This window comes from Gymnodraco acuticeps, unplaced genomic scaffold (genome assembly GCF_902827175.1).
Source record: "Gymnodraco acuticeps unplaced genomic scaffold, fGymAcu1.1, whole genome shotgun sequence".
NCBI classification, from domain to species: Eukaryota; Metazoa; Chordata; class Actinopteri; order Perciformes; family Bathydraconidae; genus Gymnodraco; species Gymnodraco acuticeps.
This window is the reverse complement of record NW_022990502.1, coordinates 3,228,584-3,255,917: the sequence shown is the minus strand read 5'-3', so window position 1 is coordinate 3,255,917 and position 27,334 is coordinate 3,228,584. Positions and strand designations below refer to the sequence as shown.

The 27,334-nt window shown below is 43.5% G+C and overlaps 1 protein-coding gene across 1 annotated transcript; it reads right to left on the bottom strand.

The window, feature by feature from the left end:
- Positions 1–3: 3 nt before the first annotated feature.
- On the bottom strand, positions 4–27,070 carry cunh21orf91 (chromosome unknown C21orf91 homolog; the record flags this gene model as incomplete). Its single annotated transcript, XM_034226830.1, has 3 exons — positions 26,959–27,070; positions 25,349–25,482; positions 4–249 (listed from the first exon to the last, which is right to left on the bottom strand). Coding segments are annotated over exons 2-3 (373 nt in total), but the record flags the coding sequence as incomplete, so codon positions are not given.
- Positions 27,071–27,334: the final 264 nt, after the last annotated feature.

The window sequence follows — 27,334 nt, the reverse complement described above, 5'->3', positions numbered from 1 at the left end:
TCTGCTGGCTGTAACAGAGGAGCTTGGACCCTCGTCTGCCCGGCCCGTTAGAGGACACAGAGTCTTTGTTCTGGGCATACTGGATGATGCGGTTCAGTTTCTGGCTGAAGGCCAGCTTCATGCCCTCGTAAGCACTTTTGGAGACCTTGGAACGTGACAGCTTCTGGTTGGCGATGAGGTGGCATTTCTCAAAGCAGTCTCTGTGGCCGCGCAGGGACTTCGAGTGCAACAAGGTAGCAGAGGAGACACCTGCATTCAAACAGACATAAAGCAATGAGTCAGTAGGTACGAATGTCTTCACCCAAAAACACATGAACGACAAAAAAACTGTCAAAAAACAGGGCTCCTTAAACATAAAAAAAAAGATAAAATAGTTGAATATAGATAAAGCAGTTGGTGGTGACTGACCTATTGAATTTGGACACAGCACATAGAAGTAAACCAGTATGATAGTATGCTAAAAGTGGCAGACTGGCCTATGGCTTCTCTCTGTGAAAGCTGCTTAGTGTGCAGTGGATTAGCCACCAGAGCGTTGAGATAGCAGGGATCATAGAGTCCAGGCTCAGTGCAGACACAAAGAGCACATTAGGCGCATTCACACTGCGGTACTTTTCCCACAAAGGTTCATGTGAACTCTTTTATCGCGTTCACACCAAAAAGAGCCGGTACTAAAATTAGTTCATGTGAACCTTTTTACCCGCAGGGACTTTCGTGCGGCTCTCTTGTGAGAAAAGAGCTATATTTCTGATTGGCTGGGCGGATTGCAAACCACGCCCTGTAAAACTCCCAAAAAGTTTTGTGAAGCCGCCATTTTATTATCCTCGCATTAGCATTATTAGCATTAGCATTAGCCCAGCGCAGAAACGCAGAGAGACTAACTTATGGCAACACAAAATAAAACATGGGAGTGGTGGAGATGAGGAGGTGTCGGCGTTCTGGCGATTTACTCGGAAGGCTTCAGTAGAAGCTGCTGGGAGTCCCAGCAGCTTCTACTGAAGCCAGTCCCTAACTCCGGGGACTTCCGGCCGGGGACTTTGGGCGGCAGTATACGCCGTGAAGTGGTTTGCGGCCTGCCAGTAAACCCAAAGCAGAAGAAGAAGAAGTGACGTCAGCGGCTTCATTTGCCTAATCCACCCCCAGGGACTTTTTCCAGTGTGAACGCGATCTGTACTTAGTTCATGCGAACTAAAGAGTTCACATGAACTAAGTTCACATGAACCTTTGTGGGAAAAGTACCGCATTGCGCCTGAGATCTACTGGGAAACAGAAGGGAGGAAGGTGTCTTTCCCAATGTATTACAAATATTTAAATGTATTATTATTTTATAATTGTCAGTTTTTTTATCGACTGTACTTCCTGTATTTACGTTATTAAAAACCAAGATGCAAATATAGTTTTCAATATAAATCGAGAAAGTATTTGGAATAAAATGTGAGAAAATAGAATGTTTCCAGTTTCTTAAAGTCCAAGGCGAGACAAAAAAAAAAGACATTCACTGTAACACACTATTTGAAGGACAAATTAATTATTAAAATAGTTGCCCATTTTGTTTCTGTTGATCCACAAAATCGATTAGTCGGATAATCTGTGCAGCTCCACACAACACCATAGTATCCGTATATGAGACACTTTTAACAGAAGATCAGCTTTGTGCAAGAAACAAAACAACGGAATAGGAAGAAGAGAAAAAACAACTTCAGCTCGGGGGCTGATATTCTATAATTAAACTACATTCTTTGGAAGTTACACTATGGGAAAAAGGGAATGCTTCCTGGACCCAGTCAAAACAGCGCACACAATTTTAGCACGTAAAGAACACATTGACACAAAGCAAGGGGACCAAAGTGTAAATAACGTCTCAGTAAGGTTGGCCAGATCTAAATAAACAAAGGGAGATCTGAAAGTGAAAGTGAAGTGTGTGTGTGTGTGTGTGTGTGTGTGTGTGTGTGTGTGTGTGTGTGTGTGTGTGTGTGTGTGTGTGTGTGTGTGTGTGTGTGTGTGTGTGTGTGTGTGTGTGTGTGTGTGTGTGTGTGTGTGTGTGTGTGTGTGTGTGTGTGTGTGTGTGTGTGTGTGTGTGTGTGTGTGTGTGTGTGTGTGTGTGGGTGGGGAAAGCACAAGGGGCTAAAGTGAGCGAGTGCTCCACATGCGTCTGAGTGTTGGCCTTCCTTTCACAGCCTGCATTTCTCGGCAGACAGACGTCGTGTTGGGGCCTGAGGTGAGGAGATAAGTCACTGTCATCCATAGAGATTCTAGAGCTCCCTCGGATAGGTTCAGCTTACAGGCTTCTCTCAGCACACACATGATACAGATGCACAGGAAATGACAATACCACCTCAGGACAACAGTGCAATTGGTACAAACACACACACGGCCCTTGTATTTTAATGTAACACACAAACCTATAAAGGCTGTGCCAATTGCTGATCGGATCGTATACTTATTGTATTGCCATCTCTTTTTTATACAATAAAACAAAACATGAGGTTTTCCTTGGACACTAAACCTAAGTTGTCCATGCAATTGGATCTCTTAATGAGGATCTTGAGTTTATTGATTGGCCCATATGAAATTAGAAACGATTGCCCAACCCTGTACTCAAATCTGGGGTTTCAGTTTCCTTTAACACAGAGTTATGGCAGCCAAAACCAAGAGGGTCAGTGAACGAGTGTCTTTGTCTCAAAGATTCCCTGATGGTTTAGATGTAGTATGACCAGAAAAGAAAAAAAAGAGCAACTGTTCGTGATCAAGATTAGACAGAATTCAGAAAGAAACATTTCAAACAGATAGGCCTAACAAATGTGTTTGCCAACAGAAAAAAGGGTTTTGACTTCACATTAAGGGTAAGACCGGCAATGGAAAAAGAAAACGCGTCCATTAGTTGGTAAGAAAACAGAACAGAAACGCAATGAACTGCCTTAACACACAGCAGCGGCTACAAGCAGTTCTTTATAGAACTAGTAAGTCTGCTAAAGCAGTGATTCTCAAACTTTTTTCAATCATGTACCCCCTTTGAAAAAATAATTCAGCCAAGTACCCCCTGATCAGCACAAAAAAAATTGCTAGGGAAAAAATGCCTATATAAAGAGGTACAGCACAGCGTTGCACCATCAGTGTCTGATTTATTAAAACAACAACATTGTAACTGAGAAACACTTAAATGCTACATTTCAAATGTTTACAATCCATCACTAAATTCATGGCAAACCAATTTTAACATCATGCAATAACACTGAGACGACATTAGTTGCATTGAACTGATCTTTTTAATAAGTTGTACTTACAATTTAGTGAAACATGGGCTTGAGCTTCACTGGGGATCTTTGTTATTCTCAGTGACAGGAAGGCCACTGCAGTTATTACACTTCACTTTTTGAAATATGTGTAACTCTGTTAATATAAAACCCACACTGCTCAAACTTCGTTACTTTTCCTAAAATTGGTATTTTTTTTTTTTTCATTAACATAAAAATAAATCTCACGTACCCCCTGCAGTACTCCAACGTACCCCTAGGGGTCCGCGTACCCCCATTTGAGAACCACTGTGCTAAAGTGATACTCGTACAAAGAGTGAAGTGTCACTTTTGTTCCAGGTGTGATGATCTTTTAAAAACACTATGTTGACTGAAAGCATGAGGATGAATATAAGCTTTAAGCACCATTTATTTGTAGGGGAAATTGTCTGGTCTTGTTTCTGTCAAGTGCAATCTCTTTACATGTCTTTTGAAGGATTGGTGTATGCCTGCAGGATTATTACAAATAAAACACCTTATGTAGGACAGCCATTTGATATGATATACAGTGGGGCAAAAAAGTATTTAGTCAGCCACCAATTGTGCAAGTTCTCCCACTTAAAAAGATGAGAGGCTTGTAATTTTCATCCTAGGTATACCTCAACTATGAGAGACAAAATGAGAAAAGAAAAAAATCCAGAAAATCACATTGTCTGATTTTTAAAGAATGTATTTGCAAATTATGGTGGAAAATAAGTATTTGGTCAATAACAAAAGTTCATCTCAATACTTTGTTATATACCCTTTGTTGGCAATGACAGAGGTCAAACGTTTTCTGTAACGGAGCGTCCACACTACAGCTTCAAAAAAAGCTTGGAGCTGGGCGTGTCCGAAGCTTGGGGATGTTATTCAAGCAACACGACCAACAACCAATCACATGAATCTCCCGCCCCCGACATACAAAGCAAAAACCCCCGGGGATTTTATGGGAGCAATATATATATATAAACTCCCCAAACAGGCGAAAACCTACCAGTTTCACCCACTGTCTCTGCCACCTCCCTCCATGCCTGGTTCCTCCGGTTTGTATCCCGGTAGGAGAAGAGGGTCTGGTCATACAAAACCGGGTGATTCGCTACGGCGATAATTAGTTTCTCCTCCATCTTTTTTTGAAATATAGAAATGAACGGCGGGATATCTCTCCCAGCTTAGACGCGGTTTGATTGGCTACGGCTTGAGCTGTCAGATTTTCCGAAACGGGATTTGATTGGCTGGCGCTGGCTACTCCGGCGTCAGAAGTTGAACATTGTTCAACTTCTGACGCCTGAGACGGACCGCTCTGCTACCCACAATTCAGTTCGGCGAAAAAAAGCGGCAACGTGACGTCACCCCATTCAAAGTGAATGGGCAGATTGAAGCTATCGACGCTGCAGACGCTGTAGTGTGGACGGGCCGTAAGTCTTCACAAGGTTTTCACACACTGTTGCTGGTATTTTGGCCCATTCCTCCATGCAGATCTCCTCTAGAGCAGTGATGTTTTGGAGCTGTCGCTGGGCAACACAGACTTTCAACATTCCCTCCAAAGATTGTCTATGGGGTTGAGATCTGGAGACTGGCTAGGCCACTGCAGGACCTTGAAATGCTTCTTACGAAGCCACTCTTTCGTTGCCCGGGCGGTGTGTTTGGGATCATTGTCATGCTGAAAGACCCAGCCACGTTTCATCTTCAATGCCCTTGCTGATGGAAGGAGGTTGTCACTCAAAATCTCACGATACATGGCCCCATTCATTCTTTCCTTTACACGGATCAGTCGTCCTGGTCCCTTTGCAGAAAAACAGCCCTAAAGCATGATGTTTCCACCCCCATGTTTCACAGTAGGTATGGTGTTCTTTGGATGCAACTCAGCGTTCTTTCTCCTCCAAACACGTCTAGTTGAGTTTTTACCAAAAAGTTCTATTTTGGTTTAATCTGACCATATGACATTCTCCCAATCCTCTTCTGGATCATCTAAATGCTCTCTAGCAAACTTCAGACGGGCCTGGACATGTACTGGCTTAAGCAGGGGGACACGTCTGGCACTGCAGGATTTGAGTCCCTGGCGGCGTAGTGTGTTACTGATGGTAGCCTTTGTTACTTTGGTCCCAGCTCTCTGCAGGTCATTGACTAGGTCCCCCCGTGTGGTTCTGGGATTTTTGCTCACCGTTCTTGTGATCATTTTGACCCCACGGGGTGAGAACTTGCGTGGAGCCCCAGATCGAGGGAGATTATCAGTGGTCTTGTATGTCCTCCATTTTCTAATAATTGCTCCCACAGTTGATTTATTCACACCAAGCTGCTTACCTATTGCAGATTCAGTCTTCCCAGCCTGGTGCAGGTCTACCATTTTGTTTCTGGTGTCCTTTGACAGCTCTTTGGTCTTGGCCATAGTGGAGTTTGGAGTGTGACTGTTTGAGGTTGTGGACAGGTGTCTTTTATACTGATAACTAGTTCAAACAGGTGCCATTAATACAGTTAACAAGTGGAGGACAGAGGAGACTCTTAAAGAAGAAGTTACAGGTCTGTGAGAGCCAGAAATCTTGTTTGTTTGTAGGTGATCAAATACTTATTTTACAGAGGAATTTACCAATCAATTCATTAAAAATCCTACAATGTGATTTCCTGGATTATTTCCCCCATTCTGTCTCTCAGAGTTGAAGTGTACCTAGGATGAAAATTACAGGCCTCTCTCATCTTTTTAAGTGAGGGCACTTTTTTGCCCCACTGTATATATACCAGAGAACATAGGAAGCTCTTACACCATTTCCCAACTCAGTACTACTGTAAGCTTCTGCAGATCTGTGTGCTCTGACCTGAGTCTTCACAGTAGATTTGTTTTGTGAAGGGAGTGGAGTATACAGTATATGTACAGTATGTGAGCCGTGTATGACAATATTGCCTCCTGAATGGCCAATGAATCTCTAGATGCGTTACTAATAGCTGCAGGATGGTTCTGCCTATCAAACAGCCATGTTATAATTCGATCAGTCTCAGTCTGTGGACTACAAGAAAAACACACTGACGACCACTTGCCTAGCAGAAGATTCATTGGTCCACAACCAGGCCAGTGCACCAACAGCCAAACACCTCACTGCAGCTAAGCAGCTTAGCACTACTGTCTTTCATGGCTGCACACACACGAGCTCAGGCACACAGACTATTCACTGGAGGTGAATCCACATTGTTCAGCTGTGACAGCGAGAGACATTAAGCATGACAACACTGACAATCAATAGGTCTGTTTTTCCTGCTCCTTTGTAAGGAATGAGACAAGGTTAGTCCGTCACTCAGGGAATCAACTGACAAAGACAAGACGTGTGCTTAGATCTGATGTCAAATATCAACATCCATCCATCTTCTCCCGCTTATCCGTGGTCGGGTCGCGGGGGTAGCAGTTCCATCAGAGAGCCCCAAACTTTCTTTTCCCTGGCGACATCAACCAGCTCTGACTGGCATATGGTTTTATAAATAGTTTACTCTCTAGTTCAAGAAAGCAAATATAAATCTGCATGCACTACTAGAATCAGGAGAGCATTGATCAAATCGGAAATCATTTGGTCCAGGTTATATAAAGAAATATTATTCTTGATGTAAAAATAATGTTCAAAGTCTGAGATTTAAAAGGGGATGCCTTGGACTATTTTTATTTGATATCAAGTATTAAGGGTTATATTTATTTTATAGTAAGACCAAAAACAATCATTTGGAGGAGAAGTTTAGAAACTGGTGCAGAGGAAACAAAACTCAGAGGAAGACTGATTCCTGTTACATTAGATCATTCTCCATACTCAGCATAAAAACCCTCAGGCTGTAGAGATGATCTTGTATTTGATCTATCACTGCTTATCTTAAGATATCTCAGACTTCCACTTTGCAGACATGTGGTAGTGTGGCCATGGCCTAATCTTTCAATGTATAGAACTGTCTTTGCAAACTGTTCTGTTTCTTAAATGCAATCAACAGAGTTGCACGTTTTGTCCCCCAGAGCAACCTTTTGCAGATTTCACAGAAGTTTTCTTGTGATCAGTATGTATATGTGCCAAACAAGGACAGTCAATACTTAACACATAATAATAGTTGAATAGCTTAGAGTTGGTATTGGGACAAGTGGGACAGAGGTCACCTGTGGTAAGGTGTCAAAACAGCTGCATGGCACAGCTAGGAAGAACGTGTTGGACAGCAACGCAGAGCTCACATGACCGCCATGAACTCAAACCACCTGTTAACCACCAACCCCCCCCCCCCCCCCCCCACAACAGACTGACTGCCGCTTCACAGTTGTGAGAAACCACACTTATCAAACTGCAACCCAATAATAACTAGTCCACCTGTTTCAGCCTTCAGACTTTTTACTGAAACCTATAAGTATAGACCCACTGTGCACTAATTGACTTGTTTCTACCAAGGACACACCCAGTTCTTATCATAAGATATCAAACATGTTTAAAATCAAAATCCAAAATCAAGATTGCTTACAGCTTGTGTATTGCTTTGACTTGCTGGTAGTTGTCTTAATTAATATTAAGTCAATATAATGAGATATATCTCATATTGACTTACTATCTCATTATATTGACTTACTATCTCATTATATTGACTTACTATCTCATTATATTGACTTACTATCTCATTATATTGACTTCGCTATCTCATTATATTGACTTACTAATGAGATTGATGAGTCAATATAATGAGATAGTAAGTCAATATAATGAGATAGTAAATCAATATAATGAGATAGTAAGTCAATATAATGAGATAGTAAGTCAATATAATGAGATAGTAAGTCAATATAATGAGATAGCTAAGTCAATATAATGAGATAGTAAGTCAATATAATGAGATAGTAAGTCAATATAATGATATAGCTAAGTCAATATAATGATATAGCTAAGTCAATATAATGAGATAGCTAAGTCATTATAATCATTATAATGACATTATATTTCCTGTGGCGCAAACAGGCTTCCATAATAATGACATCGGATAAATATAAAAATGTAATTAAAATAACTAATCATGTGCCCCCTATAATAACATAGATAATAGCTTTCTTTTAAAATGGCTATCAGTAGGCCTTGTATAAGAATTCTAGTTAGTCAAATTATGAAAAGTCTACAAATATCGGAAGTTACAATCTACTGCAAAAGCTGTGTCCATTACATTACATTACATTACATTGCATTTAGCTGACGCTTTTATCCAAAGCGACTTACAATAAGTACATTCGACCAGGAAGACACAACCTTGAAGAAAACAGAATCATATAAGTACATCAGGTTTCATAGAGCCAAACATTTCAAGTGCTACTCAACTGGCTTTAGGTAAGCCAGCCCTTTATTAGTATAAAAGTGCTTTGTTAATAGTTCTAACGCTCGAAGTGGAGTCGAAAGAGATGAGTTTTCAGTTTGCGCCGGAAGATGTGCAAGCTATCTGCCGTCCTGATGTCAATGGGGAGCTCATTCCACCATCTTGGAGCCAGGACAGCAAACCCACGTGTTTTCGCCGATGGGAACTTGGGTCCCCCTCGCAGCGAGGGCGCAACGAGTCGTTTGGCTGATGCAGAGCGTAGTGCACGCGCTGGGGTGTACGGTTTAACCATGTCCTGGATGTAGGAAGGGCCAGATCCATTCGCAGCATGGTAAGCAAGTACCAGTGTCTTGAAGTGGATTCTAGCAGTTACCGGAAGCCAGTGAAGGGAGCGGAGGAGCGGAGTGGTGTGGGAGAATTTAGGAAGGTTGAAGACCAGACGAGCCGCTGCATTCTGGATGAGCTGCAGAGGTCGGGTGGCCCGTTTGCTTTCAAGCCAGTTGAAAGAGATTTCAGTCAGATACGCATCAGACCTTAAATACCTTAAGGTCCTCCTGCAGGCAGAAGCCATGAGACATTTGGTAAAGTGATAGTGTAACAGAGACTCATGGCTATCTCTGCTGTAGCTGCTGTCTGACATTTACATTATCAATGTACTATTACAAAGGTAGCGGAAGATAACTATGTTGAAACAAAAAGGAGCTGCTCACATGTGTTTCACTTTCAGTGATTATCAGTATGTGAAGCTTAGAGCTGCACAAACCTGAGTTGAAATAGCAAATTATTTCAGTGTTATACACAATAAAAAGTAAACCCCATGAGACCATTTATTCATACAATCTGGGCTAATGAAGATAATACACTTTTTTCTTTTAAAAGGGGGGCTTTTTATTCAAACCAAAGAGAGATTTAAATGTAAACCAGACCATTATACATAAAGCATTATAGTACTAAATCATAGGGCTTAGAAAGAGGGGCCATGCAGTAGGTTCAGCGAGGCTCTGGACCCCGACTGTGTTCAAACATACAGTTACCACAGGCTGCCACATGATTAGACCTCTCTGTACATCCCAGGGTGAAGAGTTCATCCACACGCTCAATGCATGGGCTGTTTATAGGAGCTACAACAGTCCCTGTAGAGCAGCAACAACAATCTTTACCAACGGTATCATATAGCCTCTCGCTGTTGCAATTTTCTGTTTTTTCTCACTCCAAACCCAGCTGGAAATGCTACCACGCCTCAGCAAAAAATCTGTCTGCATTATGTAAGCAGATACTCGGGGGAATGGATTAAAGGTGATGGGCTTTAGCTGAACCTGGCAGATCAGCAGACATCTTGTCTGACGAGGAGCCAGAGAAGACCAAAGGACGGTGTACTTACTTACACTGGTGTCAGATCTCTCAGTTGTTTACATAGCACAGCTTGTCTCATCCAATAAGGCCAGTTGAAAATGCCCTGTTCGGTTTGAAATATGCTGCAATGCGCAATCAGATCAAAACAATAAGGTCTGATTAATATGTAATACCGTTGCTCCCATATATGGCTATTTTTGGGGGATTGAAATCTCCTAAGAAAGAGTTAACTGTGTACCAGCTATGTTTTGGGAACATACAAGCTTTGTAGGTGTTTGGACTGAACATAATTGGCCTATTGAATTCAGGCTAGGGCCGCATAAAATATTGTATGGAAATCGCAACATGGACGAGTAAAATATCCAAATCGTAGTTTATTAGGTATAGGCAAAATATGTGGTAAAGGCCACACAATGATTAATAATCATATTTTGTTATTTGTTATTGTTATTAATGCTTAAAAATCATCATTCGCTCTTAATCACAAATCATTTCACAAATGCAATACCATAAAAAAAAACATGCAATTAATTATTTGTTCAAGATTGTGCAGCCCTGATATGGGGGGGCTTTTAGGCTACCTTATATAATCACTATCTCACACTCTTTGGTATATCAGGCATTACAGGGATTGGGGTTGACATCTGTTTACTCTAAGCAATCATCAAGGAACCAGGAATATTCCTTCAAAATACCCAAATAGCTTCAGCTTAAAACAGTGATTTCCACACAAGAGCACCAGTGACTGCAGACTGGCTGAACTGGCTCTTGTTGTGCCAACTGCAGCAGCTCTCTGATTCTCTGCTGTACAGTGTTGACACTTAAGGCTATGTAACCATGTGTAGTACACAGAACACACGGTGTGCTAAGCAAAGGGAAAAGAACGGTCTGAAAGTAAGAAATGCCCAGTTAGGCAGAGGTTTCCCCAATTATAAATACACCCAATTGTGATTCTGTATTTTGGATTGAACTGGCACACAGAGGCTAAAGCCGTTTCCTGAGGAAGCACTTGAAGCTACAACAAAAGCTGCACTTCCTGAACATTCATCCTGTGGTGCACTGTGCTCAACGCTTTCGCCACAAATAGCTTCACATAAACTTCTGCACCTGGAGATATGGTGGGATAAACAACTACGTGCCATGCTGTCAACAGAAGCTCCATGCTCCATTTGCGCCATGTATTAGAATAGTACATGAATTTGAATCTGAAGATGACACATTTGTATATTAATATGTGAATCTTGTTCTTGTTTAAGTTGATGTACAGTGCTGCCTAACTTTCACTTTGTGTGTACGCAGCTAGTGTTTAAACAGACAAGTCTGGACACCCCCGTGTCATGCAAGCCTCAAGCATATCTTAGGGATGTTGTGGTGAAAATCCATTTTTGAGTATAAAGCAGTTTTGCTCAAAATGGGCCTGCTCACTGCTGGGACAAAGCTACACTGTGTTAAAGGTCCCATGTCATGCTTTTCCGGTTATTACCCGTCCCCTTGTGTTATGTAGCTTGTTCTGCACGTAAACGGTCTGCAGAGTCACAAACCCTCAAAGTACACCCTGTAGCGAGTAAAACTCTTAACACAGAAAATACCTGTCTATGCTGCCCCAGAACGCCTCGTTCGAGATTTCTCTTTTTGGATCCAATCCGCGGAGCCGTTACATTTGGACCAATCCGCGGACTTCCTCACACACACACACACACACACACACTCGGCGGGCTGCTGCGAGGAGCGGACAGTGTGAGCTGGCTCACTGGTGTGGGGTCGGCGAGACAGCGAGACACTGCGGAACTCAGCCTGAGCACACACACAAACTCCCAGCCAGGCTGTGTGTGTGTGTGTGTGTGTGTGTGTGTGTGTGTGTGTGTGTGTGTGTGTGTGTGTGTGTGTGTGTGTGTGTGTTGTGTGTGTGTGTGTGTGTGTGTGTGTGTGTGTGTGTGTGTGTGTGTGTGTGTGTGTGTGTGTGTGTGTGTGTGTGTGTTTCGGGCTGAGTTTCACCGTGTCTCGCAGACGGCCACTGGGCAGGAGCTCCAACAAGCCGTTTAGGACAGAGAGTGAATACACATACTATATACAGAGATGCTGTATGAGAAACCAATGTGAGTTTGGAAAATTGCAGAATATAAATCTATTTTAATACCTCAACAATGGAATTATGATCAGTAGAAATGGCCATGACATGGGACCTTTAAGTCTTTTTGTAACTATTTCCTCCATGTGTATTTAAAACCTTAAACTTTATACTTATCTCTTTAAAATATAGTCACATAGCACAGACATGAAGGACTGTCAGCCCATAGCTGATAAGACCCAGTGCGCTTTTCCATGCAAGGCCCCTGAGATAGAAAGTCATAGACAGTGATAATATCATGCCTTGCTAAGCCTGTCTTGAAAAAACAAATCCCATCAAAAAGACTCATCTTTAGAAAAAGATGGTGGCGAAAGCATGGACACATATCCGTGTTCTGGTTGTTTCGTCATTGTCAGTCTGCCTTGATCGAGCTTCAGTTAAACCTTCAGGATCCGAAGTCTCCAGCATCGTCTTTGTGTGTTTCAGATCGTTGCTCCAAGAAATTCCATCACACACTGTTGCAGTAACCAGTTGTTGGTGAATATCAAAGCATCATAACAGTATTAACAGCAATGTGTTTAAAATACAATTTTACAGTTCAAAGGGGCGCTCCAAACTGGTTTAATGCATCATGAGAACTGCTTAACCTGTGAAAAAAGTGTATGTCATCCCATACTGGGGCTTTAAACACAGGATATTTCAGCTACTGCTGCTTTGGTTTCACTGTTCTTTTGTGAGTCCCACAGCAGAAGTACAATACCTAAAACAAGGATGTATCGCTTTAAAGGGGACCTATCATGCAAAATGCACTTTGTGATGTCTTTTATACATAAATATGTATGTGTCAGTGAACTCACTAAGTGTCAGAAAATAAAACCCTCTCTCTTTTCCTCCGTGCGCAAATCTCTAAAAACGGGGCTACAACGGAGCTGATCCAGATTTGCGTTCGATATGACGTAATATCGGAAATGTGGGCTGGCTTTACACCCACGGCCCTATCAGAAACGTCGCTGTATCAGAAACAATGCCCGACTGTTTTGTACTTAATATGGTCTGTGTTTACATTAGAAAGCATCGCTAACACCCAGAGCTAACCTGTACTGGAGAGAGTATGTGTAAAGAAGCAGGATATACATTTTATTTTTAGAATCAGCACTTTATTAACAGGGCTGAAATAGAGGGATATGAGGCATGGCTATAATGGGTGATCTGTTTGGTATTTTGAGCAAAACACTTCATAGACATGTTTTTTATATATTTGTATCAGAGTTTCCGTTGGCCGGTAATTATTATTTAATGAATGGTTTATTTGGCAGGGACAATGCACAGTAATGAACACTTAAAACATTCAAATGTGTCAAGCGTAACAGTGCCAGATTTAGCTTTGACCCTCGGGCTCCCTTCCGGTATAAATAGGAAGGAGTCCCGACAATCTGCTCCCTCTTTTCTTCAGCACCCCGGTACTGAAGCACTGTAGAGACACTAAAGAGTAAAGGCTCTTTTAAAAGCCACCTCGAAAAAGATCCTTAAACATGAGTACACAGGGTTGTGTTGCCAGACGAATCCTGACGAATCCTGCCTGGGGTCGGAGCACGCGCACACAGCTCTCGCCCAACAGGTGTCATGTGCTCATTGTCATTGTGCCCGTCTCCCTCTGGCCGACAGACAGCGAAGAGCGGGCGCTCTCGCTACTGCGGCCGAGGAGGATGATTGGCCAGTCCAGGAGTCCTACTCCGTGAACCAGCCCTTGAGTTCCTGGATCCGAGTGCTGGGCAGGAACTGCCGGAGATCGTCGAAAAGGCAGCCGCCTGGAGAGGTCTCCTCGTTCCCCCGGTTCAGGAGAGCTCTCTTGCCGGTGGCAGGAGTGTTTCTCCCAGGTACAGACCGTCAGGAGTGACCCGGTCTAGCCGCCCTTCCCGGCCATCGGGAAGTGCCAGGAGGGAGCGTCCTCATACGTCCCCCTAACTAAGGGGTTAACGGATGTTGGTTTCCGACCGCACCTCCCCTGGAGCCGAACCTGACGGCATTGTTCGGGGTGAAGCAGGCCAGCACGGTCGCCGCACGGCATCCCTTGGGACGAGGTTGTCGTCCGCCAGACTGACCGGATGCATCAGTGTGCCTTCCAGGCTTCTGCAGCGGTGAACTACATCGCTCTGCTGTCTCACTCCATAGTGAGACTATCAGAGCAGCTCTCCATGCCCTCCGAGGCTTCGGAGGAGATAAAGGAAAGTGCTGCTGGATGCTCCAATCAGCCCGGACGGGCTGTTCGGACCCCAGTTCCACGCTATGGTGGAGTCCATGAAAACTGCCGCAGAACAGGGCAGCATGTCAGCTGGCTCCATCCTGCTGAGCGCCCCCAGCGGCAGCGCCCGCAGCACCCGCAGCCACGGCGTCAGAGCTCGCTGCAGAAGCCTGCTGTTTTTAAACTATCGTTTAATAAACTGCAGAGCTCGCAGAATTCCTCTGTCCCAGATATACCTCCTACACACTGTGTTAATGAGCCCACGAGTGCCATTATAACGCCTCGTGTGGGCAGCACTGCACACACCTCCACTCATCCCCTGAGCGTGTACGCGCTGCATGATGAGAGCCGGAGTGAAACGCAGCGTGTGGAGGCTCCCTCGCAGCCCTTTTGGTCCAGGCTAGAGAAGCACGGGCCGCGGCGGCGAGGGCTCTGGTGTGGTTCGTCACATGATGACCACAGCACATCACGAGCATGTATGTCCGCTCTCAGAGTATTTCTCAGAGTGGCAGCGCATGTGTCTGATGGACGGATGGATGAACAGGCTGATCAGCAGAGGGTACACTCTGCAGTTCGCCTCTCTCTCTCTCCCCCACAGTTCAATGGGATACAGGGAACACTCCTGTCATCCCAGGAACAGTGTCTTGTGCTCCATTCAGAGCTGCAGAAACTCCTGTTGAAAGAGGCTATTTCCAGGTTTCCTCAAAGGGAGGAAAATCAGGGGTTTTTACTCCCGTTATTTTTCTAATCCCGAAAAAGACTGGGGGAATGAGACATCCTCGATCTGTCAGTATTCCACATGCTGACGATCAAACAGGTGCTGGAATGTGTTCACCAGGACGACTGGTTCACTTCCACCTGAAGGATGCATACTTCCACTACCCATCAACCCAAAACACAGGAAATTCCTGCGTTTCTCATTTCAGGGAATATCAGACCAGACAATCGTCTGCCGTTCGGATATTTCCTGGCTCCTCGCATTTTTTCAAAGTGTGTAGAGAAGGCTGGAGCCGCTACACAGAGGAGGGATGAGAGTGTGGTTTTCTCTGGACGACCTGCTATTGCTGGCTCGCTCCAGGGAGGAAGTCGCTTTACAGACGGTACATCTCGTATTGCATCTGTCAAAGCCTGGGTTTCATAATAAATTGGAAGAAGAGCTGTCGTCTTCCATCTCAGACAATCGTTTATCTGGGAGTGGAATTAAACTCAGCCAGCATGGTGGTTCTCGCGGCAGAGAGTGGAGAAACTGACTGCTCTCCTCCGGCGTATCACATCCCGCAGCGTGGTGACAGCCCTCTCGGTGATGCAGCTGCTCAGCATGACGTCAGCTGGTCACGTGGAGATCCCCCTGGGTCTCCCCCACAGGAAGAGACTCCAGAGGTGGTTAATTTGCCTGCGCATCGACCCCGTGCATCAGAGGTAAATGTGCTGGAGCTGCTCTCCGTTTTGGGAAGTATTCCAGCACTTCACCCCGTTGCTGTACAATCAAACGTGTTGATTCGCACAGACAACAGGCCACGGCAGCCTACCTCAATCGCCAGGTAGAGGTACGATCTGCGCAGCTTCTGAACGCCGCCAGGCGGCTGCTGTTCTGGGCACGCACACACCTTTCTCCATCAGAGCAATGTATATTCCCGGCGAATTGAACAGAGGGGCTCACAGAGCGCAGGATCACCCCCAGGGTGCTGTTATACGGTTTTCCACCAGTTCCGCTGACCCCTCGGTTCCCGGACTGAGTGTGGGAGAAGCTGCTATCAGCGGTCCTGATAGCCCCGGAGCGCACAGGAGCGTGCTGGTTTCCATGCCTACAGCGTACGCTGTCAGGCAGACCGTGGGAAGTTCCGTGGCGCGGGGACGCTCTCTCCCAGGCGGAGGGAGCGATCAGCAGAAACCCAGCTGTTTTATGCAAGGAGTACGGAGACTCAGACCTGTGTCACGCACACTGGCGCCTCAGTGGGATGTGGCTTTGGTGTTACACGCACTAAGCAAAGCCCCATTTGAACCTTTAGACCAGGTTCTCCTTAAACTGTTGTCAGCCAAAGTAGTATTACTTTTGGCTCTATCAGCGAAAAGGGTGAGTGATTTGTCTGCTCTCTCTGTGGCTCCGTCATGTCTCCAGATCCAAGGAGATGGCAGTTCAGCTGTTTTACGCCCTAACCCAGCTTTTATGCCAAAGTTCATCACAAGCTTGGATGGCTTCTTTCCCCCTCCTCACATGTCGGAGGAGGAAGCCACATCTCATCTCCTCTGTCCCGTGTGCGCACTGTCCTGCTATGTGGCGTGCACGGCTGATTTGCACCGTTCTCAGCGCCTGGTTGTGCATTACAGAGAGAGAGTGCTCATTCAGGCATACTCTGTCTGCACAACGGCTGTCACACTGGCTGTGTGAAGCTGTGTCACAGGCATATGTCTCCTCTGGGGTGGATCCCCCGGGGAACATCAATGCGCACTCCACCAGAGGATTTTCCTGAGCAGCTGCATCACGGAGAGGGCTGTCACCACGCTGCGGGATGTGACACGCCGGAGCAGAGCAGTCAGTTTCTCCACTCTCTGCCGCGAGAACCGCTGCATCTTGGTATTCCCCCTGTTCATTTATTCAATTGTATTTGAGGGATGTCTCCCATTCCTCTCTGACACACCCTGTACTGGGTGTCTTGTCAGAGTGAGTGACGTCAAGGATCCAGCTGTCCAGCTTTTTGTCACTGGGCAAAGTATGACCTTCGTCTCTACTTTTTCACAGCGGCAGGTATGTATTGTTCCCAGCCTTCGTCCCCTCATGGAGAATATTCATGTTATGCTATATTCCAGGGACTGTGATGCGCCATTCGCATGGCGCAATAGGCATGGCGCAATAGGCATGGGTTATTATCTGAGCAGGTGTGTCTGTGCTTCTAGTACCGGGCAGACCCAGTGGGGCGCAGACTACATCATGCTTCGCCCTTAACCCAATAGCGATAGCCTTAGAGGGCGAAGCCATATACGAAATAGAACTGAAGTTACCTACTGTAACTCCAGCTCCTATGAGTATTGGCGCAGCCCTCTAAGTTCTGGGCCCCACTGGCTCCACGAATAGCTGAAGAAAAGTTGTTTGTGTGTGGGAGCAGATTGTCGGGCTTCCTTCCTATTTATACCGGAAGGAGGCCCGAGGGTGGGGCCCACCTCGCGGTTGGGCGTGGACTACAAGTGTTTCAGTGCTGTGCGGGTGCGCAGGGGATTACCCAATAGCGATAGCCTTAGAGGGCTACGCCTATACTCATAGAAGCTGGAGTTACAACTTCAGTTTCGTATTGTGTGCTTAAATTAACGTGAGCGTTTGTCCACAGTGCTGCCTGTTATGTTGTTCTACACTTTATTATTATTGTGATAACTTCTGTGCCGATGTGGCTTAATGCAGAGTCTCCGTGCTCATGTGATCGGTGCATGTTTATTATGGCTGCTCATTAAGTCACTCGTCAAGTTAGTCGGCACCATACTTGCCAACCCTCCCGATTTTCGCGGGAGACTCCCGATTTCATTGCCCTCTCCCGGTTTCCTCCCGGGGTCATATTTCTTCCGCATTTCTCCCGATTTCTGACAAACATCAAATTTACTCAGGACTGTTTCCACTCGGACTTTAATACAGCTACACCATTGTTTGGTTTCCATGGTAGCATGTCTCTTTAGTAGCGCGTGCAACTGAAAGTCTGAGAGGGTGAGGAAGATAGTCACAGAAAACAGAACAAGAATCGACAACTCGACCCCCCCCCCCCGTGACTCGGCTACCGGAAGTAGCATGTATGTAGCGTTTCACAATAAGAGCATCGGCTGCCGCTTTCCGCCAACCGGAAGTGGAACGTTATTCATTAGCGGTAGCTTAACTTCAAATCTCTGTGTGTGCCTGGTAAAGAGTGTTTGACATTATATGTTAATGTGTTTATGACTGTGAAGCTGACAATTGAGCGGCCCAGACCAAGCAAGGAGGCAGAGGCAGAACGTCCAAAAATACAACCCGGTGTGAGCATTTATTAAAACATGAACACATTACACACAGCCTCAATCCTGCTGCTGCTGTTTACGTGAGCCCAGCCTGCAGCCACCAGGATCTCACACACACACACTCCCTGCCCCTAACAGCCAGGGAAACAGAGCCTAAATACCCACACACACTAATCAGCAACTAGACACAGGTGAGGGGGGAGGAGACAACACAGGGCACCAGGTGCACACAATCCAGCAACAGACATAACGGGAGGGGGAACACTTTTCAAACAGAAACATATAACTGAACAGAAGTACACACATACAAACCCAACTAAACGCAGTCAGCACTTGTACAATTAATGCCACTTAACGCTTTGATGTTTACACCCCCCACATATTATTTGCACCCGGATTATTCTTAACCGCTGTCATTCTACACCAGCATAAGCACTTTCGGAGCTCTCGCTAACTCCCCTATCTTGTCAGGCGGAGCCGAGGACCCGACCAGCACCTGCCAGACGACATTTCAATTAATACGGTTTAATCCTTTAATAAATACTATCTCAATAATTAGTATACATTATATACAATGTGCAAATATGCCATACCAAACGGTACTGTGCAATCACGCTAATAAAGTGCAAAACTGTTCACTAAAGTGCTGAGTTACCAGGCCCGAAGCCGTCAGTTCACAGTGACGAAGTTACCTTCGTCACAATGATTATAAGAGAAGGGAGACATGTTGTATTATAGCTTGTCTAGATTATTATTTCTATATGGTTTGGCAATATTATATATATTATTTATGTATGCATAAGTTATCTTATATTGATTGTATTTTGTTTATTTCCCTTATAGGAAAAACCACACACAAATATCTGTATGTCTGCCTAAATAAGTAAAGAAGTCAAGCCTCATCTTAGCTCCTCATCTCCTCTATTCTGGACCTTTGGCCTTAAGTGGTGTTCTGGCCGACATACCAAGGTGAACCTAGTGATAGGCACAAAACTAGTGCCAACACTGAGTTATCTCTAACTCTCCACTACAATATGGGATAGAATCATAAAGTGGAGGTATGACTTTGCAGCATTGACAGTTTTTAGTATTTCGTTTTTAGTGACAGCATTTTTCTCATTTTGTCCGGAAGATTTAAACTTTAACGGACATGTTGACCGGCAAAAAAAATTCTAACGGAAACTCTGATTTGTATATATCTGAGACCTATGCTATTGCCTAAAAATAGCATGATAGGTGACCTTTAATGTCAAACATGAACATATATGTAATTTAATTGGCCATAACAATAATGCATAATTTGTAGGTAGGGTTTCTTCATAATAAAAACAAATATCTAAGCTGTTCACTTCAAGATATCCAATTGTATACATTTACCTCGAACAAATGTTTCTCTACTTTAGGTCAAAAACGACATTTCCTTCACAGTTCCAAATCCACAGGTTGGAAACTACTGCTCAAGAAGGCGCTGTCTTTTGTACTTGAAGCAGTGAGGAAATATGGCGTTGTAGATGGTCTTTAGGGAGATATTTCCAAAACAATAATAATAATACATTTATCTGATCATTCTGTTAAAAACCAGTAAATACAGAGGGCGATATTAATATTAGACAGAGTCATGATGTGAAAATCACAATATACTCCTGGTATATCGTTTAAATAAATGAAAAAATTAAATCTGCTTCTATTGCTTCCACTCAATATTAAAAACCAGCATATATCCAGAATCCAATGAATATTCAGCAGTAGCAAATCACCCTTGAGATAGCATGATAGGGTTTAGAACCCAAAGGCACTGGGAGGGTGTGATTGTGTGTGCAACGAGAGTGGAAGACCAATCTCTCCCCTTAGAATTGTTATAACACTGTTCTCCTTTAACGAAAGATGGCACAGGATGAGTGAGTACTGTAGCTATTAAGTCTGCATGAGTAGCCAGCGGGCACACGACCTTTGTTCCCAATCAGCTCTGCCTGAAGGAGCCACATGCAGCCTGCAAGCACCCGTCCCAAAAATGAAACACTCAGCTGCATCAGAAACACGTGCTGTCGCAGATTCTTCTCCCCCAGACCCATTGGTTACATAACGACCACCTCACAGCCACACGCGTCACAGGCTACATTCAAACCTGAACCCCTAAAAGCACACAATGGTATTGATGCAGTATGAAAGTCTTGTCTGACAGAACCAGGAATATCTAGGGGGCCTCAGTGTCTCCATAACAACAAAAAGCTTAGGAGACATACATACTTATTTAAAAGCCCCACCAGGTGAATTTGTATACCTGAACAGAGCAACTTTGAAAAACTTTCCAAAGAAACAATAAATAAAGCAAACGAGGAGGCCCGACTGAGCCAGACAAGCAACCCCCGCCTTTTATTATGTCATAATAATAACCATATTTGTAAAATATCTCTGAAAGCTTTGTTTACTTTTAAACATGAAATGTTTTTATAGTGTCCAGCTACTAAATACTATATATATATATAACCAGTGTTGGGGGTAATCAGATTACTGTTGATACCAGCAGTAATTGTATAACATTTACTAAGCACCAAATTATCTACAAGGGCAGGGTTGCTTTCACTTACTGTACGGCGGCTAAATCACTGGTATCTTTTTATTTATAAAGCAATGTTAGGGAAACTTCCGTCTTACATCTGTTCCCTGATCTCACAGCGTATTGTAAATGGCTACTGCCTGAGATCTAAAGCTGTGGTTGTATTACATGTGCCAACTGCTAGGACTGTATTAGGAAATACAGCTTTTAGATGCGCAGCGCCGCTAGCATGGAACAGTCTACAAAAGGAATGGAAGCTAAGCAGTTTGATTCCATTTCATGTTTTTAAAGCTAGGATAGACGCTATACAATCAGAAAATATTGGTGTCTGTAAATGCTACTAGTATACAAACTGTAGTATCATATAATGTCCTTTGTTTTCTGTCATGTTTGTATTAATGTTTGGAACTAATTGAAGCAGGTCACCATTGTAAAAGAGGTCTATGATCTCAATGGGTTTTATCTGTATAAATAAAGGTTTTGAATCTTGTTACCCGCGTTACTTTCACGTTTTCAACTATCTGCATAACTGGAGGACAGACAAATAAATCAAACGTCCATTTTCACTTGAGCTTCACCCGCAAGTTCATGGATGAGGACGGGCACCATCAGACAGAAAGACCTTTGCAAGCTACCTGGGCCAGTGTTATGATAGAAACTGAGCTAAAGAAAAGAGCAGAAAACAGAGGTATTTGTTCAGTATTTGTTCAGTATTGTCCATGTGATTTTGTGCTGATCTGGGCATACATGAGGTTTAAGGTAAAGGCAAAAGAAATGTAACAAGTAGTGTAACTAATTACTTTCAGCAGTGAGTAATTTAGTAAAGTAAGGCATTTCCTAGTAACTAGGAGTGTGTAACTTGTAATGCGTAACTACCCCAAAACTGTATATAACACAGATCATAATCTAATATGGCAGTTTGTTTTCAAGAAATAGAAAGTGTTAGGCTCTGGTGAGACCTGGTATTAACATGTGTACTGGGTAATCCGATCACAAGTGGACAGCTCTAAGTACAGGTGTGAATGCTCAAACATTAAACAAGATCTGAAACCTCAGACAACGTTCCGAGGGGGTCTGGGCCACATTCTTTAAGCAGTGTGTGTACACAGTTGGGCCATAGTGAAAGACTACTCAACTGAGTACTTATTCTCTTGACTTCTGAGCTATAGGAGCTCTGTGGATTGTAGTTGTCTCTGTATTTTTAAATATTATTTAGGGCCGGGACTTTAACGCGTTAATTAAGATTAATTAATTACACAAAAATTAACGCGTTAAAAAAATTAACGCATTTTAATCGTACTTATTTTTGCACCGCGGAACGTTTCTCACTGGATGAGTTTCAGGCGTACCGATTATACTGGAGCACCAACTAACGTTCATGACTTCAGACAACAACAAACCACAGTGAACAACAGTGGGAAATGTTGTTTTAAAAAACGGACGGATGGAAGCGTCGATAAGAGCACGGTTGTGTGCAAATTATGCAAAAGGAATTCGCATATCACCGCAGCACATCAAGCCTCAAGTATCACCTCAATGCAAAACATATAGCAGCTAGCGTGGACGTTAGCCTCTTTTATCGCGTTCACACCAAAAAGAGCAGGTACTAAAATTAGTTCATGAGAACCTTTTTACCCCCACGAGAGTCCCTGCTAGAGAGCAGAGAGCTGCTAGAGAGCAGGGACTTTCGTAAGGCTCTCTTGTGAGAAAAGAGCTATATTTCTGATTGGCTGGGCGGATTGCAAACCACGCCCCGTAAAACTCCCAAAAAGTTTTGTGAATTGTATTATCCTCGCATTAGCATTATTAGCATTAGCCCAGCGCAGAAACGCAGAGAGACTAACTTATGGCAACACAAAATAAAACATGGGAGCGGTGGAGATGAGGAGGTGTCGGCGTTCTGGCGATTTACTCGGAAGGCTGCTGGGACTCCCAGCAGCTTCTACTGAAGCCAGTCCCCAACTCCGGGGACTTTGGGCGGCAGTATACGACGTGAAGTGGTTTGCTGCCTGCCAGTAAACCCAATGCAGAAGAAGAAGAAGAAGAAGTGACGTCAGCGGCTTCATTTGCCTAATCCACCCCCAGGTTCAAAGAGTTCTCATGAACTAAGTTCTCATGAACCTTTGTGGGAAAAGTACTGCGGTGTGAATGCGCCTAATGGTATACTAAAATCCATGTGAAAAAAATTGCTTCTCACTGTTCTTAGGTCAAATATTTATGTGATTAAAAATGCGATTAATTTCGATTAATTAATTACAAAGCCTCTAATTAATTAGATTAATTTTTTTAATCGAGTCCCGGCCCTAATATTATTGTTTCAAAGTATTTCTCATGCCACAGGAACCACAACGAGTAAAACTTGTGTTTTGGTGCTGTACACATATCTGAACACCCTCCCCTGCTATTATACCCGGCTCTCTGGGAGCTCTGTTGCAAGCACTTACTAAAACAACTTACATTTTTCTATGACAATGCATGAAAGAGACTGTGGCTAATAAATATAAATATTTTACAGCACACAAAGAGCAGAGTGATTAATCAATACACACTCAGCTTCCTTATACAATAACAAAACAGTTTTCATGCATATGCATTTTATCCCGCTGTCAACAGAATGATATACCATTCTGGGAGGTCTTAGTCAGCTTTATTGTGCTGTTTTTAAGAGGTGTACACAATTCTGCTGTGTAGATATAAGCACACACACACTTCTTGCAGGAAAAAAGAGCCTTTGTGGATCTATGAGACGAGTGCCAAATGAGAGGCATATCTAATCCTCTCAGAATTATCATTCTTCTTCAAGTAGCCCAGGGGTGGCCAACCAATCAGAGGTAAAGAGCCAATCATTTTACTGTGTTACTGCAAAGAGCCACATCATACACACATGCTGGGTGTATGTCCTCGACCTCTCTCTCTCTCTCCTTTGCTCTCAGCCTTTCTGTGTGCCCCTCTCTATCACACACACACACACACACACACACACACACACACACACACACACACACACACACACACACACACACACACACACACACACACACACACACACACACACACACACACACACACACACACACACACACACACACACACACACACACTTCCTATAAATGTCACAGTGCATGATATTGACAGAAATGGACTTAAACCTCTCCTACCAGTATTAAGACCAGAGGCCAGTTATAGTCAACCATTAATATTGTGTCTCACACACAAACTCTCAGTTAAAAACATTTGAAAAAAGTAGTTATCTTACTATGCCTGTTGCTTCTTGAAATGTGCAGAGGATGTGGAAGGGGCTCAGATGCATGAAAGGGCACATCATTTAATAAAAATATGCCTGGCCTTTATTCTGCCTGTATCTCTCACACACATTCATGACCGTCATTTAAAAATAAATCTCAACTTTGACCTAACCCTCTGACTGACAGAAGCTCTGCTGACAGAGATGCACTTTCTCTCTTGTTTATTTCTTTACCGCGAATCACCAAATTCGGGAGCCCTTCTGTGCCAGTAGCCAGCTTTCCGGGAGCAGGCCTTCTCACATACACATATACAACTGCAAATTGTTACCGTTTTGATTTGACAACATTATATTGAGTTATTACTAGGGATGCACGATATTGGTTTTTTGAAACCGATACCGATAACTTCCTGCTTCTCAAGACCGATACCGATAACCGATAATAAAAAATGTTTTACGCCACTAATTATTTTAACGCGATTAACGCATGTGTATTTTTTTTCCTCGGCCGCCCCGTAGTTTCAGAGCGCATCGAGTTTAAAATACCATCTACAAGCTGATGCTCACAGCCCCGCTCCTGTCGCCCGCTTGTGGCAGACCACACTTCCACGCTCACCGGCAGGCACCGACTGGCTGTTGGGAGGACCGGGAGGGTGTGTGTCTGTGTGGCCGTGTGTGTGTATGTGAGCCGCGGGTTGGCCACTCCTGAAGTAGCCCATTAATTAAGAGATGAAAACACTTCAAATGCATGCTCTTGAGTTAGAGTGGCACATCAAACAGGAGAATCACAGCGGCCTGCTTTGGAGGGGCCATGGTCCTACAGGCCCTTTTCCCTGCACAGATACATTATCTGTTGTTCCTGGAGAGGATCAAATAAGTGTTTGAGAAGGGAAATCATATCATCAACAAATAGCAAATGTTCTGAGGCAGTATTACAGCTCGTGGTATATTTGGTATGATGGGAACTTATGATCAAAAACATTTCTTTCTGCAAAAGTGATTTATTTTGTGATCCACATTTTTGAAACTCCTCACAGCTAAAACCGGGGATGATCTTACTGCTGGAGATGAAGATGAATATTAAAGCTGAATCCCATCAGGCAGACCTCTCTGAAGGTTTGTGTGTGTATGTTAAGGAGTTCAAAAGAATTAAGAGGTCAAGCTGTGGGTTAAAAAAGCATGGAGGAGCTACGCTGCATACCGTTACCTGGAGGTTGCTTTGAAATGTGTACTAGCACAAATATCTCAGCTGTATGTGAAGAGGCCCTCCTATCACTTTGTTTGCCCTTTAAGTCAGTGAGAAAATAAGCAATAGTCGCCCTCTTTTTCTTACCTTCAATGCTGAGTTCAAAGCACACATGGCAGAAAGACGTGGTCCCTGTATCCGTCTCTAGCTTGCAAACACTGCAGATGTTGTCGTCATTTAAATCGATGTTCACAAACTGCTCCTCTTCATCCATTGTGCTTCTAGAAAGAAAAAAAACAAGCAGTGAATTAGAGCACTTACCACCAAGTGTTTTTTTCTAATTAGGTCGCATAAATAAACCCATGAAAAATGCATTTGGGTAGTGTTGGTGGGATGAAGATGTTTGGTTCACATTATGTTTGGTGCAGGATAGAGGCTATCTCTTTTAACCATGTTTCAAGTCAGTGATGTTATTGATAAATTAGCAAACACGCTGATAAAATGTTAAAGCTCATTGCTGACACAGCAGATTGAACAGACAGTCCCCCTTGTCATTGGTGTCCTCTCAAAGGACAGAGACAACCATCCAATCAATTGCAGTAATACATTTAAACTACAGTAATCTTTAGGGAAAAGAGATTACATTTCAAGACTTGTATTTCTGATGACTTTGGTTTACTGGCAGCCACACAGTACAAATAAAGAGGTATTATTAACTTCAATTAACAGTAGTAAAATAAATACTGCTGTGTCCATCTCTAGTCTGAGTTTTCAGAATAAAATACTTGAAACCAAAGACAGTATTCAAAACTACCTGTGGGAAACCCCATTTGGTTAGTTGTGTAATATCAAGGCAAAAAATAACCGTCAGAATGCAGAAGGAAATAAAGATGGATATGGATAAGTATCAGCTTCTGTGTACACACACATCAAAATAATCTCTAAAGTGGCATCTGTGCCGTTGTAAATTGAATTTTGAGAAGCTATTGACTCTAGCCATTCTAATGTTTCCCTTGAAAATGCTACTGGTCTTACTTTGCCAATTATATGAAAATATATTTTAAAAGACAAGGTTCTTCAAGGTTGCTGATCCCTTTTGGGGAAATGAATTTCACCGTGACAACTACGAGGACAAAGCTTTGGCACATACCACAGAATAACACAATGAAGGATGCTACAGGTCGCAGGTTCTAACAGTTCTGAGGCATATCGACAGCTCTGCTGCATGCTGTTTTAATAACACCAAACCCATGTAAGTGTGAGCCAGCTAAGCAAAACAACAGCATTTTAGTTTTTAATTGTACTGGGAGTGATATTATCAGCGACTGTATAGAGCCTTTCAGTACACCAAATCATAGAAATCTAAGTTGATATGCCATAATTCTGCCCAGACCAAGCTAGCAAACTGAACCGTGTTGTAGAACAGCCAGTCTCAGTAATAAAGGGCTCTTTTGAACTTTTCACAGTGTTAACAGAAGTTAACCTTCGCCATAATGTATTAGTTCATCTTTAGGCATTATAAATGTCATATCTATTGAATTATAGTTCGGCTGAAAGCAGTGACAGTGACCCGAGTGTCTGTTTATACCGTTAAAAACAAATGCTTGCTAACAACAAGTGAAGCTAGCAGCACACTGGAGTAACGTTACTCTGCTCTGGCTGATTCGTGACCGTTATTTTTGCATTGTTAAACAGCGAGTTATCTAACAAAATGAAGGTGCCAGCAGTATTTAGGGCAGAACTTTTGTGAAACTCACCTTTATTTAGGTGTAGTTGCGGGTAGCTATTCCTTTTGTGTGGACCCCTCTGTTCTTTGCCACAGAGCACACAAACATCGGAGCGTCACAGTCAATCCAGAGAAGAAGATACAGGAACCTCTCTCCCCTCTCAGCGGAACGAACCACTAGTTTATTTAGGGGTGAACTTATTCATGCTTACTTTTGTTATGGAAGACGCTAGCTACAGTCAAAACCCAAACAACACATATGAAGTCTTAATTCATGGCATATATACAATTGCTTCATTGTAAAAGGTACGTCTATTTCGAATAGCACCCTTTAAAAGCAGTAGCCTTAAAAACTCCCCTACGGTTGAATCAAGGTTAATCTTCCAAGCGTCATCAAAGCATTTCCT